Source organism: Hylobates moloch, unplaced genomic scaffold (assembly GCF_009828535.3).
Source record: "Hylobates moloch isolate HMO894 unplaced genomic scaffold, HMol_V3 SCAFFOLD_19, whole genome shotgun sequence".
Lineage (NCBI taxonomy): Eukaryota > Metazoa > Chordata > Mammalia > Primates > Hylobatidae > Hylobates > Hylobates moloch.
The window spans coordinates 74,091,177-74,107,970 of NW_026652294.1; the positions used below are offsets into that span (position 1 = coordinate 74,091,177).

The 16,794-nt window shown below is 42.3% G+C and overlaps 2 protein-coding genes across 15 annotated transcripts in view; one reads left to right on the forward strand and one right to left on the reverse strand.

Annotated features, from left to right (window-relative positions):
• Positions 1–16,794, forward strand: part of SPATA6L (spermatogenesis associated 6 like) — a 252,007-nt gene that overhangs the window by 94,653 nt on the left and 140,560 nt on the right. The window contains exons 14-15 of one of the 14 annotated variants that reach the window (XM_058431083.1): positions 2,446–2,566; positions 7,777–8,836. The exons of 11 other annotated variants lie outside the window; for them this stretch is intronic. The gene's annotated coding sequence lies outside the window, so the exon portion shown is untranslated. Of the gene's footprint in view, positions 1–1,992; positions 2,383–2,445; positions 3,002–7,776; positions 8,837–16,794 lie in introns of those variants that run through there. 2 more of the 14 variants (XM_058431082.1, XM_058431084.1) reach the window with 2 other exon arrangements.
• SLC1A1 (solute carrier family 1 member 1) overlaps positions 1–16,794 on the reverse strand; it is a 96,431-nt gene that overhangs the window by 20,308 nt on the left and 59,329 nt on the right. The window contains exons 3-5 of the mRNA XM_032138028.2: positions 5,413–5,505; positions 3,040–3,154; positions 1,402–1,444 (exon numbers count right to left, since the gene is read on the reverse strand). Of these exons, the coding sequence (XP_031993919.1) occupies positions 1,402–1,444; positions 3,040–3,154; positions 5,413–5,505 (251 nt within the window). The remainder of the gene's footprint in view (positions 1–1,401; positions 1,445–3,039; positions 3,155–5,412; positions 5,506–16,794) is intronic.

Below are 16,794 nucleotides of genomic sequence, written 5' to 3' on the forward strand. Positions count from 1 at the left end.
TTTGGAACTAAAAGCAAGGCAGAAATTTAAATCTCTGACTCCCACAATCACCTTTCAATTATGTCAAAATGTTCCTTCACTTTCACAATAAACGACAAGTTGATAGAGGAATAATACAAAAGAAAATACAAGCTTGATATGCAGGTGCTCTCAGAGACAGACTGTAAGGATTCTTGTCAATCATTTTTGTTTTTATTAATTAATAAATTATTTTTAATCTGAGCAAACACACTGTTATCACTTTGATAACATCACCACAACTTTAATAAGCATCAAGAAAGGTTTAACGATATGGTTGTTCCAAAATCAACAGTCCCCTTGGGGCTATTCAGTGAGTGAGACTGCTGTTGAATTCTCTTCTTTCAGCCCTGTTTGGTTCTGTGGAGCTTCCACATGGGGGTTTAAGAAAGAGTGAGTATATTATTACACCAGGCATAAATGTCCCCCACTACCAGGCTCTGCCAACACTGAGAACCTTACAAACAACCACTGTGACTGATCTGCAAAGGGCCCCCTGTAATAGAGGAGGTTCTGTCCCTCGTGGAGGCCGGCAGAGAGCAACAGAGTTGCCATTTTTGTTGGTATACACAGAAGTCTGTGTTCATGTAACTTATGTAAATGAATACAGCAGTTTGTGATGGACTCAGCTGTCTTAAAGCACATAGATAAATAGGAGGGAAAGGCTTGAAGTAAATGGAGTGAAGAGATTGTTCAATTTTCCTACAGAAAAACAAATCATGGCTTTGTTACACTGCATTGTAGAGCTCTAGCAATGGGGAGGCGTTGATTTTTTTTTTTTTTTCTTTTTAGAGACATGGTCTTGCCATATTGCCCAGGCTAGTCTGGAACTCCTGAGCTCAAGGGATCTGCCCACCTTGGCCTCCCAGAGTGCTGGGATTACAGGTGTGAGCTTCCATGCCTGTCTGGGATACAATGATTAAGGAGAAGACTGAACCCAGATGTGGACCACACCATGGGGGTTAGATCTTGGGTTCTAATACCAGAGGAAAAGCAAAGAGGAGCTAGAGAGCTACCTTTTTTCTGCAGAAAGTTTAAACTTCAGTACAAATATACCATGGTTCTGCAAAATAGGTACTAGAGGCCACATTTTAAAATACTCATTATCTGACAGTTTTCTGACTTGTACCATGTGAGCCTTTTTGGGGGAAAAAGCATAAAGGAAAAGGAAGCAGTGTAAATTGTGACATGCACCTTACTGTTAGCCAGAAAGGCTGCATACAAAACAGAGACATCACCTTAAACTCGACCAGTCACAGGTGTACTTCCTGCTGCCATTTTCGCGGGGCTAATTCCATTTCTTCAGTCACAGCAGAAAAAAACATTTTTTAATTGATAATGGGAAGAGGGTAGCAACTTAAGGGCACAAGTAATTAATATTACCTGCTGAAAACAGGCCTGGACAAGATTCTCAGGGAACATATTCCTGTTGGAGACATGAAAGGCAGTATTATGTTAGGGCAAAAAGTATTGTTTTGTCATACCTAATATATTGGTAGAAATTAGTATAATATAAAACTAGTACTCTGGTTTCTCTTCTGGCCTCTCCTTTGTGTAATACTTCCTTGTATTGAGATTTCTTTTTTCCTGCTGAGCTTCACCCAAGTATAGAAAGCTCTCCTAATCAACCGTCACTTAACTGATTCACTGAGTAACTGACATGCTTGTTCTCCTTGGTGAAATGTTTACTCAGAGTCAACAGACTATTTATGCTTTAATATTCTGAACATTTCTGTTTTCATCAATGAGGTTGTATGCTTATGGATATGGTTTGGCTCTGTGTCCCCACACAAATCTCATGTCAAATTGTAATCCCCACATGTCAGGGGAGGGGCCTTGTGGGAGGTGATTGGATCATGGCAAGTGGTTTCTCCCATGCTATTCTTGTGATCATGAGTGAGTTCTCACAAGATCTGGCTGTTAGAAAGAAAGTGTGTGGCACTTCTCCCTTCACCCTTGCTCTCTCTCCTGCAGCCATGTAAGACGTGCCTTGCTTCCCCTTTGCCTTCTGCCATGATTGTAAGTTTCTTGAGGCCTCCCAGCCATGTGGAACTGTGAGTCAATTAAACCTCTTCCTGTTATAAATTACCCAGTCCCAGGTATTTCTTTATAGCAGTGTGAAAACGGACTAATACACTTACCAAGGGTTCATTTTATTTGTTCCCAAATTCTTTATACCAGTTGCAAATATCATCGTAATTACTGAATTTCATATTATGTAAACCAGTGAAATATGAGCATAAAAAGGAAGGTATGGTTTCTATAATATCCAAGCCACGTGCCTGGAAACTCAATAAAGGCCAGTGACTAAAATTTTTATGGTTAGATTAGGTATGGGAAGATTATTGAAATTAAAAAGAAAAACTGGAAAGAGTTGCACTCAGCTTTCTTTGCAATGTCTAAAAGTTTTGGTGCTCTGTTCTATAGAAACTATCTGGAAATTGCAGATGATATATTTATAAGGGCTGTATATGCAACAGAAACTATAAGAAATTACCATGAGCTAACAAATTTGAAGAAAAGACCTTGGCTTTATGTCAAACAATTGGTGAGTAAATGCACTAAGTTTTAAGTGAAAACAAAATACATAATGTGTATCTTATGTCTTTTTTTATGAGTCTCTGCTTTAATTGGTATTTTTTATTGATGGACTTATTTACAGCTCTGGTTGCTTTAGATAAGAGAGTTTCTCCTGTACAATTAAAAAATGTATTTTTCTAAGTGCGCTTCAGAACTGACTACCAATCCATCCCAGCATCTCTCTGGAACATGTATCTGCTCTCTGTTCATCCTAAATCCTGACGCAGAAGCCCATTTCTTCCCTTCCCTCTTGGAACCAGGACTTGGCAAGCAGTACTGGCTACGTAATTTGTGGGTTCCTGGCCAAAATGAAAGTGCACAATAATTCAAAAGTTATTAAAAATTTCAATACAGTAACAGCAGAATATTAAACCACCTACAAGGCCTTGTGCTACTATAGGGTCGCATGTCCTTGAAGCCACCTTGTGGCAAAACACTCACCTGATGAGATCTAACATAGCATCCACTGTACTGACTTCAGGGGTGCTGCCTGTCCTCTCAATTTCAGCCGCTTTCTGGGTGACACCAGGCTTGATGCTCACCACCAGCACAATACCTGTGGCCGAGAACAGCATCCACAGAGCATTAAGAGCCTTCCAGGGCGCCTGGTCAGCTAGCACCTTTAGAACAATGGACATGGTTGCACCAGGCAATAGTGTGATGGGGAGGACGCTGAGGTCCAGCCAAAATGCTTAGCCTCCTCTGGAACCTCAGCAGCCACCTTAATTACTCTTCCATTTAAATGAATAAGCAGAAAGAACTCCATGTGCTTGCGTGTGTGCGTGTGTGTCTGTGTGTGTGTATATGTGTTTTAAATGAAGGGGCTGCATCCCAGAATTGCTTCTGAAAAACACCTGCTGATGAGAATATTCTTTTTCTTGAACTTACGAGATCAGCCTAGGAAGGTGTTAGGGTAAGGACGATCCATTTTCTAGCCCAGAGAATGCATCTGATGTCTTTCTGCAACTTTTACCCACAGATGCTGGTTATTCTCCTGAGGAGAATACAAAACAAACCTTGCCTTCCTTAAATACCACAGGTCTTCAAGTATCTAGAAAGCAGTCATGTGGGAAAATGCTGTTCTGGGGGTGGAATGAGGATAAATAGATCGGATTTATAGGGAGAGAAGGTTCACCTCTCTGTAAGGAACTGTCTACATGGCAGAGCATCTGACAGCATCATTGTAGCCTTGGGAAGTAATGGGTTCCTGTCACTTGAGTGTCCAAGCCAAGATGGGAGGCTGTAGAAGAGACCAAGACCTCGGAGGGTGTTTGACTGGAGGGAAGTGAAGAAGAAAAAGGTCCTCATGCTCCTTTATTGCTCCTCCCTCAAGAGGAGGCAATGGTAATCCAAGGGGTAGGGCTCTGGGATGCTGAATGGGTCCATTTTGCTAGTGGGAGGAGCTGCTGGGCAATAAGGGGCCATGAGTGGGCATGGCCTACTCTTTTCCTCTCTCAGGGTTGTAGAAGGGCTATACGCCTCCAGCTAATAAGAGAGCAGTATCTTGCTTCTCATTGCTATTTGTTCTCTGTGTCTGTCTTCCTCAGGAAACTCATGAGATGATGTGGTTTTGTTTTATGGCAGAGTTCCGGCCCTCCTGGGTCCCTTGGCCTAATACCACTAAAGCCTCACCACATCCCACCCCTTCTTATCAGCTCATTGAAGCAGGGTTACAAGGGCCGAGCTGCTGCCACATCTGAGTACATGCTCTTTCTGTCTTCCCCCTCTGGGCATTCTTCTTAAAATGTCACTCAGGGTTACAAAGACCAAGCATTCTTCAAAAAACCATGCCAAAGGTATAAGAGCAGCTATTCCCTTATTTGAATTTTCTCCCTCTTACAAGTGGGATTTATCCTTAACAAGGATCTATTAGCTGTTAGCTCTCGTTACTATGTGAAATGCCTAAAATGCTATATTTCTGGAAATATTTTATAATTATGCTCAACTCCACTATTAGAGACCAATCATCCGCTTTAAGAATTATATAAGTGGCTGGGCACGGTGGCTCACACCTGTAATCCCAGCACTTTGGGAGGCCAAGGCAGGTGGATCACCTGAGGTCAGGAGTTCAAGACCAGCCTGGCCAACATGGCGAAACCCTGTCTCTACTAAAAAAATATAAAAATTAGCTGGGCATGGTGGTGTGCACCTGTAACCCCAGCTATCGGGAGGCGGAGGCAGGAGAATCGTTTGAACCCAGGAGGCAGAGGTTTCAGTGAGCCGAGATCATGCCACTGCACTCCAGCCTGGGTGACAAGAGTGAGACTCCCTCTCGAAAAAAAAAAAAAAAGTAGTTAGGGCCAGGCACGGTGGCTCATGCCGGTAATCCCAGCACTTTGGGAGGCTGAGGCAGGCAGATCCCTTGAGCCCAAGAGTTCAAGATGAGCCTGGGCAACATAGAAGACTCCGCACGTCTCTTTTTAATTAAAAAAATACATATTTTAAAAGGTAGTTGAGCTTTTCTTAACATACAATTTTTTAAAATCAGAAAGTAGTATTGTCAAAGTACCATAAAGTTTTTCCTTTGAAGTCTGTCTGCCAGGTTCAAATAATTCTCCTGCATCAGCCTCCCGAGTAGCTGGGACTACAGGCGCATGTTACCATACCCTGCTAATATTTTTGTATTTGTAGTAGAAACGGGTTTTCATGTTGGCCAGGCTGGTCTCAAACCCCTGACCTCAAGGGATCTGCCCACGTCAGCCTCCCAGAGTTCTGGGATTACAGGCCTGAGCCACTGCATCTGGCCACCAACTACTTTTTGAATGGAAAAATCACCATTATATAAAGTAATAAGGATTCAGAAATAAGTATTACCTAGAATAACAGCAATGAGAGTGGTACAGAAATAATACACGACAGCGCGTAGACCAATTTTTCCAGATACGTTGGAATCCAGTGCGGCAACACCTGAAGGGGAGACAGAAATCAAATTACATTAATTTTAAAAGACAGGTTTCCAGGACCCGTGATTTAATCCTGAAGGTGTGAAATAAAGAGCTGAGAGGCGTTCTCATCTACAGACAATGGCCAATAACATGCAGTGGGCAAAAGCAACACTTCAAAATTCCAAAGAGATTTAAGAGAGGGAAGCCCAGTCAGGTGCAAGTTCCCCTGCAGGCAGCTTCCCACAGCCTTCGCCTCCGGGAATGTCCTGCCTTCAGATCTTCCTAGAGTCGGTCAGGAAATAATCATAAGGAGTCCCTGTCCCACATTTGCACTAAGAACTTTACCAAGGTTTGTATTATATCATTCAACATCCCTTGTGATAAACCTCCTTTGGAATTCAGTTATCTAGGAAAAGTTTATCTCGAAGAACTGAGATCGTTTTTTGTTGTTGTAGTTGTTGTTTGTTTGTTTGTTTTGAGACAGAGTCTTACTCTGTCACCCAGGCTGGAGTGCAATGGTGTGATCTCGGCTCATTACAACCTCCACCTCCTGGGTTCAATCGATTCTCCTGCCTCAGCTTCCCGAGTAGCTGGGATTACAGGTGCACACCACCACACCCAGCTAATTTTTGTATTGTTAGTAGAGAGGAGGTTTCAACATGTTGGCCAGGCTTGTCTCGAACTCCTGACCTCAGGTGATCCGCCACCTTGGCCTCCCAAAGTGCTGGGATTACAGGTGTGAGTCATCATGCCCGTCCTGAGATTTTTTGTTTTTTTTTTAACACTTGAGAATCATGTAACTCATGATAGTTTTCCTTTCTGCCTTTTCTGTCAGGAAGCTTAGGCGCAACTGGAAAAAATAATGTTTATATACAATTATAAAAGTCATATATATTCATTACAACTATCTGAAAAAGGAGAAAAGGTAAAGATGACAACAAAAATCACATCATCTCATCAACCAAGTTAATATTCTGGTGCATGTTCTTCTAATATTTTTCTCAATTTTTTGCAAACAGCTGAGAGAATTTTATAGTTTTTAACCCTCTCTCTTCTTAATACTGTAGTTGTAAGCATTTTCCCTCATTGTTACAAACTCACCCTGAGGATAATTTTAATGGCTCAATAATCTGTCATGTGGCGGTACCAGAATGTATCTAATGATCCACTTATTGCTGGATCTTTAAATGGTCCTGGGGCCACATTCACAGTAATGTCATTATCCATTCTGTAGTGTGTTTCCTTCCTCTCTTCATGATTTTCAAATTGCTTCTGTGTAAACAACCTTATTGTGTATAGCTTTTATTGTGAGACATCTTAAACTTTCTATTTGAAAGAGGAAAGACATTAATAAATAATTTCCCAGGGCACAGGTAATGTCAGAGACTTACGATCATATTGTTAGATCTCACTTCAAATGGTCCTTGGCTACCAGTAAGATGACTAAGTGTTGCCCAGATTTGAAAGGGCTGTCTGGAGTGTCAAGGACAGCTGGATGAGAGGTGGAAGGCAGGCATCCCTCCTTGCCAGAAACCCTTGCTCACTACCAAAGATGCTCATATAAGTGGAGTCAAAAGCCATTCTCCAGTTGGACTTGGACGTGGGAAATGGGCCAGGTTGAGAAACAACTGAATCATCTTTCGGCAAGCTGTCACTGGAGCTTTCAGACACTACCCAGCCTCATTTCCAAAATGAGGGTCATATTTGGAGTCAGAGGATCATTATAGAAAATGATTTTGCATATTCAACACTCATGAGTTGTCCCATAACCATTTGCAAAGCCTAAGGTACAGGGTAGCAGGAAAAAGGAAGAGGTTGTCACAAGGCAACCCCAAGGGAAAGGCAGGAAACCTGAATGGCTATCAGCATGCACAGGTAACTTTCATGTTCATTTCCCACACTAAAAGGCCTATCCATTTTTTTAAGTGACTGGGAGATTATGCTTCTCATATATAATCATACATATTTGATGTACAGGAAGAAAATCTGCAAGGAAGTGATCACCATTATGATGACAGAACAAGTCATTTCTCACTCTAAACACACCATTTCTCTGGCTGTTGATTGCTCCTTTGGAAGTTAATATTTTGAGAGAAGGTGCTCTGGCCTCTGTAGCAGCTACCCCAGGATGTTGTTAAGGAGCCATTCATCAAGCTCTGGGAAAAGATTGTGCAATTGCCATATAATGGGCATACTGCAATAGTCACATTCTAGAATAAGCTTGATGATAGATTCCATTGGATTTGAGAAAAATGCAGTTTGCTGTGTTGAAGAGTCTTTCTTTTCCTCACAGTTGGACAACGAAAGATAACAGGCAAGGGACAACAGCAACAACAAAAAAGTCAAGAGAGATTGAAGGCCAAAATTCAGAAACAAATTCACTATCTCATATTTAGTTTAGGTCTCTTAAAGAAAGAGCAAATCATAATACAGATATGTAAGTTTGCTAAGTATATTATATAATTATAAAATATGTGCCTATTTCATTTTAGAGCTCGGTATATTGTTTTGATAACTGTAATAATTTTTTCTAAGACTCATAGGTTAAAAAGAAACAAAAAGAATCACCACCTTAACAGACTCCAAGTAACTCATCTGTAGCCCTAATGTGGGATCTATTTTCAGATATATGGTACTTCTTTGGTAGATGTCCAATTTAAGCAGATTCCAGCTGCTGACAAGTGAGAGTCACAGAGTGGTTACAGAACTGTTCTCAGGGATGTGTTTGGTACTCTCTCAGGATTTTCTTCCAGCAGTGAAACAAATTAAATCTATGTGGATAATTGTTCCCAGCATATGTTAGTATGTCTTAATTTGTCTTGATGATTTGGCCATGGGCTGGTGCCTCTGCTTGTACTCCAGGACTCAGCTGGCAATAAAAGGCTTGATAATAATGAGATCTTGTGAAAATATCTTAAACAAATACATCCCCAAGTAGTCATCCAATTTCCCCTCTGTCCTGGAGCACAGCAACTACCTTGTAGTAACTTTCAGTACCGGTCTTTGTTTCCCATTCCTCTAATCCACCTCCATCCTACCGATTTCCTGGATATATCAGATATTTACTCAAATCAACGATTATACTTCTCTACACTGTATAGTTACCTCTACCTCTGTGTAGTTACCACTGTATAGTTACCCTCTACCTCTCTGGTCGTCAATATGGGGGCGGAGCTGGCTCCCAAGTCCAGGCTCTTGGATGATTTATAATGCACTGTTGGGCATAAGGGTGGTGACCACCATAGAGGGAGAGAACAGATACAGGGAAACAGCCTAATCTTTGAAAACCTCTATAAATAGGAACATTACAGAACTTAATGACCATAAAATATCTGTCTGGATTGTTGTAAATACCCCACCTGCAACTAATGTCAATAATGATGAGGAAGATAATTATAATACAAATAATAATGATGACAATAAACAGTATATTGACTGCATGTTAATGCATCATCTTTAGTTCTCATTATAACCCAAGGAGGCGGGCATTATTACCCCCATTTTACAGAGGACAAAACTATAGCTCAGAAAGGCTGAGTACCATACGATCATAAAGCTGGTAAGGTGAGTGGTAGAGCTGGGATCCCAATCTACATTTTACCTCAAAGGCCATATTCTTAACCACTATTCCATATTGGCTCTATCCATGTGCTACGAAATTCTAGACTAGCGCTGCCCAGTAGAGCTTCCTGATGATAGAAATGTTCTGTTCTTCTGCTGTCCCCTGCAGTAGTCACAAAGTGCACATGGCTAGCAAGCACTTGGAAAGTGGCTAGTGTGACTGACAAACTGAGTTTTCATTTTATTTCATTTTAATTAATCTATTTATTTTAATTTTTTTTAATTTTAGAGATGAGGTCTCACTATGTTGCCCAGGCTGGTCTTGAACTCCTGAGCTCAAGTGATCCTCCCACCTCAGCCTCCCAAATTGCTAGGATTATAGGTGTGAGCCACCACACCTGGCCAATTTTAATTAATCTCGACTTAAGTAGCCACACGTGGCTAATGGCTATCATATTGGACAGCGCAATCTCTCTAGACCCTACCAGTGTCTCCCATTTAGTGGGTGCTCAACAATGTTGAATGAACAAACTATAGCTTAATTCCATTATCAAATTCAGGAAAAGCTCTTTGCCTTGCAGGCACGGGCAGGAGAAAGGAAGATGCTAAGCCCAAATCTCCTGGCACGTAGTTCATCACTGCACTGATCATGCTGCTCTAAGGCCTGAAGCTTATTCTTCACTGGGCCCCCAGTGCCTTAAATAAGGTGCTCTACGAATGTCTGTACTTGAAGCTTTCCACATGACAGAAAGAGCTGCAGTTTTTACAAGTAATCCTCTCCTTACAAATGACCCCATTTCAAAGATCCACTTGTGGGTCCGAAACTTGGAACTCAGCAGGTAGTCTCCTTAGAAACCACTTATACATAGTGGTTTAGTTTGGTTCCCAGGGCAGCCAACAAGAACACTTTTCAGCCATAAAAGATTCCACAGGGGAACGTATGTGACATCTCAGTCTTTTTCAGCCTTGTTTTGTTGTTGTTATTGTTGTGCAAACCCACCCCCCAAAGCCTTTTTCCTAATCACCATCCCTCTGAAATTCTAAAACCACAAACTGTATATCTGGTTATATAGTAAATGATACATTTGTTTTTTTATATAAAAAGAGTAAGATTTTCTCCCCCAACTCACCACCACCAAATAAAAACAGCTTTTGCTGCTGTGGGGACGATATTGTCTTGGTGAGAAATTGTGGTCCAGCTCAATGAATGTTGACTGTGAGAATGAGAATCCAGGCATTAGACTCCTACTGGCGGGATGTGAGAGATCAGGCCCAACTTAGTCCCAAACAAGTAAAACCTCATTTGCCCTTTAGTTCTGAGTTTTTATTCTCAATGGACACCTGGGTTTCTTGCTCTCAGGCCATCTTTGGTGGCTGGCAAGGTCTAAAGGACCCTCTCTGTTTACAGTTCACTATCAGAACTCATTTCTCCTGGGAGCTGAAAGCTGTCCCATAGGAGGTGATAAATGAGAGGGAACTAAGCAGGTGTGATGGCATCTGCACAGAAATCAACAGTATTTAAAATGTTTATAGTAATTGGACAGTAACTTTATTTCTGTTGAATGTAATAATAAAAGATAGGGGCAGGGCATAGTGGCTCAGGCCTGTAATCCCAGCTCTTTGGGAGGCCCAGGCAGAGGGATCACCTGAGGTCAGGAGTTTGAGACCAGCCTGGCCAACATGGTGAAACCCCATCTCTACTTAAAGACAAACAAACAAACAACCCCCCCGCCCCCCCCACACAAATTTGCTTGGTGTGGTGGCATGCACCTGCAATCCCAGCTACTCAGGAGGCTGAGGCAGGAGAATCTCTTGAACCTGGGAAGTGGAGGTTGCAGTGAGCCGATATCATGCCACTGCACTTCAGCCTGGGCAACAAGAGTGAAACTCCATCTAAAAAAAAAAAAAAAAAAAAAAAAATAGTGCTAGTATTTTGTATGTCTATTTTTAATATAACTTTTCTAGTAATTTGCTCTAACTATAGTTTACAAAGGTTATTGATCTGTAACAGATCAGAAATTTTAACAACTGGATTTGCTCCATCCAGTTTAAAAACTATATGTTTTGTGAAGCCCTGGTGCGGAGACTAGTTACTGTGGGCTTTCAGAGGAGCCTGAGCTGTCACCAGATTGAGATGACCAGGAGAGCCTTGATGGAACTGGCGGCACCTGAATTGGGCAGAAAAAGAAGAGCACGATTCCGGTTCCCTGTGAATCCAGGGTTGTCCGTTAGAACCTGGGACAGTTTTGAGGCTGGGCTGTGGCCTAGAAACAGGGATAAAACCCCCGGTTGTCCTTGGAAGTCAGAGGCACCTGCTAGCTCTTTATTTTAGGTAAAGGCATTTATTTGGTTTTTTCACCCCAGGAGAAGGCTCTGATGAGCAAGAGTGTTGGCTCCCAGCCAGAGCAGTAATCATCTGAACTTTTTACAGAAACACTCCAGAGGAAGCAGTTGCCTGGCTAAACAATAGCATGTTTTAAAAATAAACATCCGAGGGCAAAAGACTCCTCCTAGAGCTCTCTGATTAAGCAACCACCCACTGAGAACAAAGCTTTCGTGACAGTCTCTCCACATTGCTGTTAAGGTATCAAAATTCAACTCCTTATTGGAAGTTCTTTTAGGTCTGGCATTTGGTGGTGTTATGCCATTATAAGTGGACACCACATCCAAGAAACTCACTGTTGCATAGGAGTTAAAACTCGCCACGTGGATGACTCCTGTCTCTGTCGCCGGCAGAGAGGCCACCTGTGCAGAGAGAAGGCATGGGCTTTGGTGGGACAGACTGGGCTGAAATCCCAGCCGCCTCCCAGACTCAGCTTCTCTATCTATAAACTGGAGGATCTGAAATGCCTCTATCGCCTTTAGGTTAATTGTGAGAAACAAAGTGAACAACCTCAGCTTGCATAGCTGTTGTATTAGAAATAATGTCTATAACAGGCCTAGTATAGTGCCCAGAACACAGTGTGTTCTTAGTAAATAGCTTCCATGATTACTGAATAAATTATAAAGATGATTGCATCACTGAACAAATGGAAGGCATTCGACAAGCACTAACTGATTCATTCCCTCCCTCGTTCATTCCTTCATTACACAGTCACTACAGAGATCTTTTAAAAACATAAATCAGGTGATATTATACATCAGGATGACCCTTCAATGGCACTGAAGATAAAAAGAGAAAATCCTTACCTTGGCCAACAGGCCTTGCAGGGGAGACACCTGCCTGCCTCTCCAGCCCCTCCTTGTGCCATCTTCCTGTCTCATCCCCTCCTCCAGCCTCTTCTGGAACAGACCAAGCTCCTTCCCACCCCAAGGCCTTTGCACAGGCTGTTCCCTCTGCCTGGAGTGCTGTTCCTCACTCTTCATTTGGCTTTTAAGTCCTTTCCTCAGAATCCTTCCCTGATTATACAGCCTAAACCGGGGTGTCCTGATTTCCTTGCTTGGCATCCTGTGCATATCATATCTCAACAATTTTTATCATTGGTTCATTATTTTACGTCTCTTTCTTGCTAGGTTTTAAGCTCCATGAAGGCAGGAGACCTAGATATCTGCTTGTTCACGAAAGTATACTCAGTGCCCAGCACATAGGAGATGCTCAATAAACAGCTGATTGAGTGAATAACAGTTATTTAAGTATGGCTGCCTGCCCTGGATCCCTCTCCCAGGCTCTGGCCCCTTGGCAGCAGAGTGTTGCCAGAATAAAACTTGCCAGTTCCAGCTGCTGCCCTTGTGATCTGTGTGATCTTGAAAACGCGGCTTAATCTGTCTTCAACCTCCTGTTTCCTTATCTCTAAAGATGGAGTTAAGGTCCCACCTACTTGACGACTTCATAGGGCTGCTATGAGGATTAAATAAACAGGTTCATGATTTTTAAATTCCAAAATGTTTCTTTTATTCCCCAGAGAAAACAAGGCAGGATATGATCTTACTTTGTTAATCCAGGGCATAGGGAAATCTCTGCAGCCTTGATTAGTACTCCCTGGGGAAAGGAAGAGGCAAAGGGGAGTGTGCAAAATCTTCCTGTGCATGCGTCACCTATGACATCTACTTTTCTTAGAGACATTAAGAACTCTCTTAAAATAGGTAATGTCATCACTCTAGGCTATTTGGTGATGTTAACAAAATAAACTGGTCCTTGAGCGGAATCAGCTAAACGTCCCCTTGAAGCCTCTGTCAGCTGCTCCACATTTGAAGTTCAAAACGTGCATCAAGAAGCAGTGGGCTCTCCAGGCGCAGTGGTTCACGCCTGTAATCCCAGCACTTTGGTAGGCTGAGGCAAGTGGATCACTGGAGGTCAGGAGTTCAAGACCAGCCTGGCCAACATGGTGAAACCTCGTCTCTACTAAAAATACAAAAATTAGCCAGTGGTGGTGGCACACACCTATAGTCCCAGCTACTTGGGAGGCTGAGGCAGGAGAATCGCTTGAACCCAGGAGGTGGAGGTTGCAAGTGAGCTGAGATCACACCACTGCACTCCAGCCTGGGCAACAGAGTGAGACTGTCAAAAAAAAAAAGAAGTGGTGGACTGTGTCCTGGTTTCAGCAGTCCAGGAGCTGGTTTAACGTTTTTTTCATGACTATGGAACACGGTGGGATTTGTAGTTAGGACCAGTTTCTCGGAAGACGCCATGAACTTTTTGATTCCCTGAACTTACTGTCCAGTGAAAGCATTCAATACACCCCAAAGAACCTGAGGAACTCAACTGTTCTTTTCCAAAGTCCATACGAATGCTCTGACAGCAGCAGCCAGCTAATGGCTCAGTGAGACTTTTCTGGGTTTTTGCCACAACCTAAATATGACTGAGCTGTCTCTGCTTCTCTTTATCCATAAAATTAGTATCTCAGACTTCTAGGCAAAAGCTTCTTACATGCTGGTGAACTTTACAAACTGATGGCAGAGCGAGTCTTTTTATATTGTTCTCATTGCCAGAATGAATGCCTTCAGTGTGTTCATTTCTGCATAGCTCAATTCTAATATTGGCCCTGTAGATTCTGCTACCAGTTCAGGTACTTTATAAGAACTTCTGAAGGTCTCAGACAAAAAAGAGTAAGAAAAAAATTGTATAGCATTCTAGATGTTCTATGAAACATTATTATTATTATCCATATTTTAAAACTGAGGACAAGTTAAGTAAAATCCAAGGTTTCACAGCTAATTCATGGTAGAACCAGGATTCAAACCCAGGCAGTGTGGCTCCTGTCTGTGCTCTTAACCACTGGACTCTCCTGCCCCTCCAGGATGGATACTTGTTCAGGTGTCCCTCTGCAGAGAATGGCACAGGTGGGAGTCACTGCTAGAATTGCTTCCCTCGCCTGCAGGCTCAAGTCCAGTCCCCTTGGCAAGGCACACGAGGCCAATAAACCCTTGTGCTCACCCCTTCCATCCCATTCCTCTTGCTTACGTTTCCAGCATTCCACTTCAAGTCTCACTGTCCTCCCAAGATGCTATTTTGGGAGGACAAAGATGCTATTTTCTTCTGCCTGGAATACCCACCCTCTTCCTTTCACTTGATTTCTATGCTTCCTTCAAAATGGCCCCTTCCAATGTCCCCTGCACTGACCTCATTCCCAGAAAGTGCTTATCACACAGCATTGTAATGTACTCTTTCTTGCTAAGATAAGACTTAATTTTACACCTTGTGTGTCTAGCAGAGCCTGGCTCATTAAAGATGGAATGAATAAATAAATAAATGAATGAATGGTCTCCCAGGTCCATGCATCCAGTATATAGAAGGTCCTTAGAATTCCTTTTTAAGTAATAAAATCAGGTTATCTTACAGCTGAACAGAGCTATGAACAAGTCTAGTACCTGTTTAGTCAGAAAGAAGGCTCATGCATGGTTGATTCTCTGGGCTTCACTGTCTCAGGGAAAGACTAAAGCAGGGCATATTTATCTCTTGCCACTATTCATTTTATTACTTGCAAATGACATGTTCATTATGGGAACTCTTCCTTATACACTATGTGCTCATTTCGTCTTTGGAGGCCAGGCATTGCAGAAATCAAATTGATACAGTAAGTCCTTTGGCTTCAACAGCTGTATTCTACCTCAACACAAATTTCTTGATAATCTTAGGGAAAGGAGCACTTAAAGTGCATGAAGAGCCCACTGGTTCCAGATGTTGCAAATGAGGCAAGAAGTTCACTCTCAGACTGTACAGTCTTAGGCAACAACCTTGTCTTCCTGCCTGGAGTTTTAAGTTTATCAACCACCTTGAATGGCAATTTTCATAGAAACTAAACTGTATAACGGACCACCAATGTTTCAAGAAAAGAATGCATACTCCTCCCTCATAGCTAAAATTGACATTAAATGCTCTTAGCCACCCATGTGTATGAACAGGAGTTTCTATTTAGTAGTAAGTTGTACAATAAAGTGATGTGCGTCTTCAAGTCTTACAATTCTTGCTAAGGAGGGACTCCTGGATCTGACTATCCGATGACCTCAGCTCCAAGACCATGTGAGTGGTAGGGCCTCACCCTCTTCTACGTGGTTTTCTGTTAGTCTGTTTTCATGCAGCTGGAGTTAACAAATGTTAGCTGAATAAAACTGAACCTTGTCGTGGCGAGGTACGTGGCATGGTTCTTTTCAGAGGAGGATGTGGGATTGTTTCCAGATACACAGCTGCCTCTGAGTAAGTGAATACATAGCCTTTAAAAAAAAGCCTTCCTCAGCCCGAAAGATTCAAGTGTGTCATCTGCTGTAAAGCCTGAGTTTACAAATAAGGTGCTCTAAAACTATCACCAACTGCACTTTATTCTGCTCATCCTGTGTTCTTCAGTCTCTTCAGTGCATTCATACTCATTGCCTGATGTGGTGGTTTATTTTGTTACCTGGATTCAACCTCAACTAGATTGTATCTGGAGTGTCAGAGTCTAGCTGGGCAGGGGTCATCTCCTGGCTGGCCTCCCGTTTGTGTAAATGAATGTTTTATTGGCGCACAGTCACCCTCAATCATTTACATACTGTCTGTGGCTTCTTTCCCATGACAAACAGAGTTGGGTAGTTGGGCAAAACACACAGGGCCTGTAAAACCTAGAATATTTACTATTGGGCCCTTTATAGAGAAACCTTGCTTGAAAGGCAACCAATTCACATATGTATTCTACATCTGGCTGTTGCTTAATAAATACTGAATATACCTAAGCTTTTATAAGGCTTTAAACTTTTTTACTTGGTTAAAAAGTAGGGCAGGTGTGGTGGCTCATTCCTGTAATCACAGCAGTTTGGGAAGCCGAGGTGGGAGGATCACTTGAGGCCACGAGTTTGAGACCAGCCCTGGCAATATATCAAGACCCTATGGCTACAAAAGTAAGAATTAGCCAGGCGTGGTGGTGTGCACCACCTGTAGTCCCAGCCACTAGGAAGGCTTAGGTGGGAGGATGGCTTGAGTCCAGGAGTTCAAGACTGCAGTGAGCTATACTGGTACCACTGCATTCTGGCTTGGGCCACAGAATGAGACCCCGTCTTCCCACCCTCTCCCAGCAAAAAGTAGTAGAAAACCTCTGATCTTATGGTTGAGGTCAAGCCCTAAAAATTTTGAAATCCTAACATGAAAGCTGGAGTAATAATCATCTAAAAGTCTGGAGCATTTTTTTTTAATCTTCCAAGGGTAGAGTGTTAAATTTATCTTTGGAGAAGCTCCTCAACTGTAAATCCAATCACCCAACCAGTGTCTGGTGGAAACTGAAAGTCATTGATAAGCAAAACACAAATATTTTCTCCTGACGTCTAGTGTTTAATAATGTGA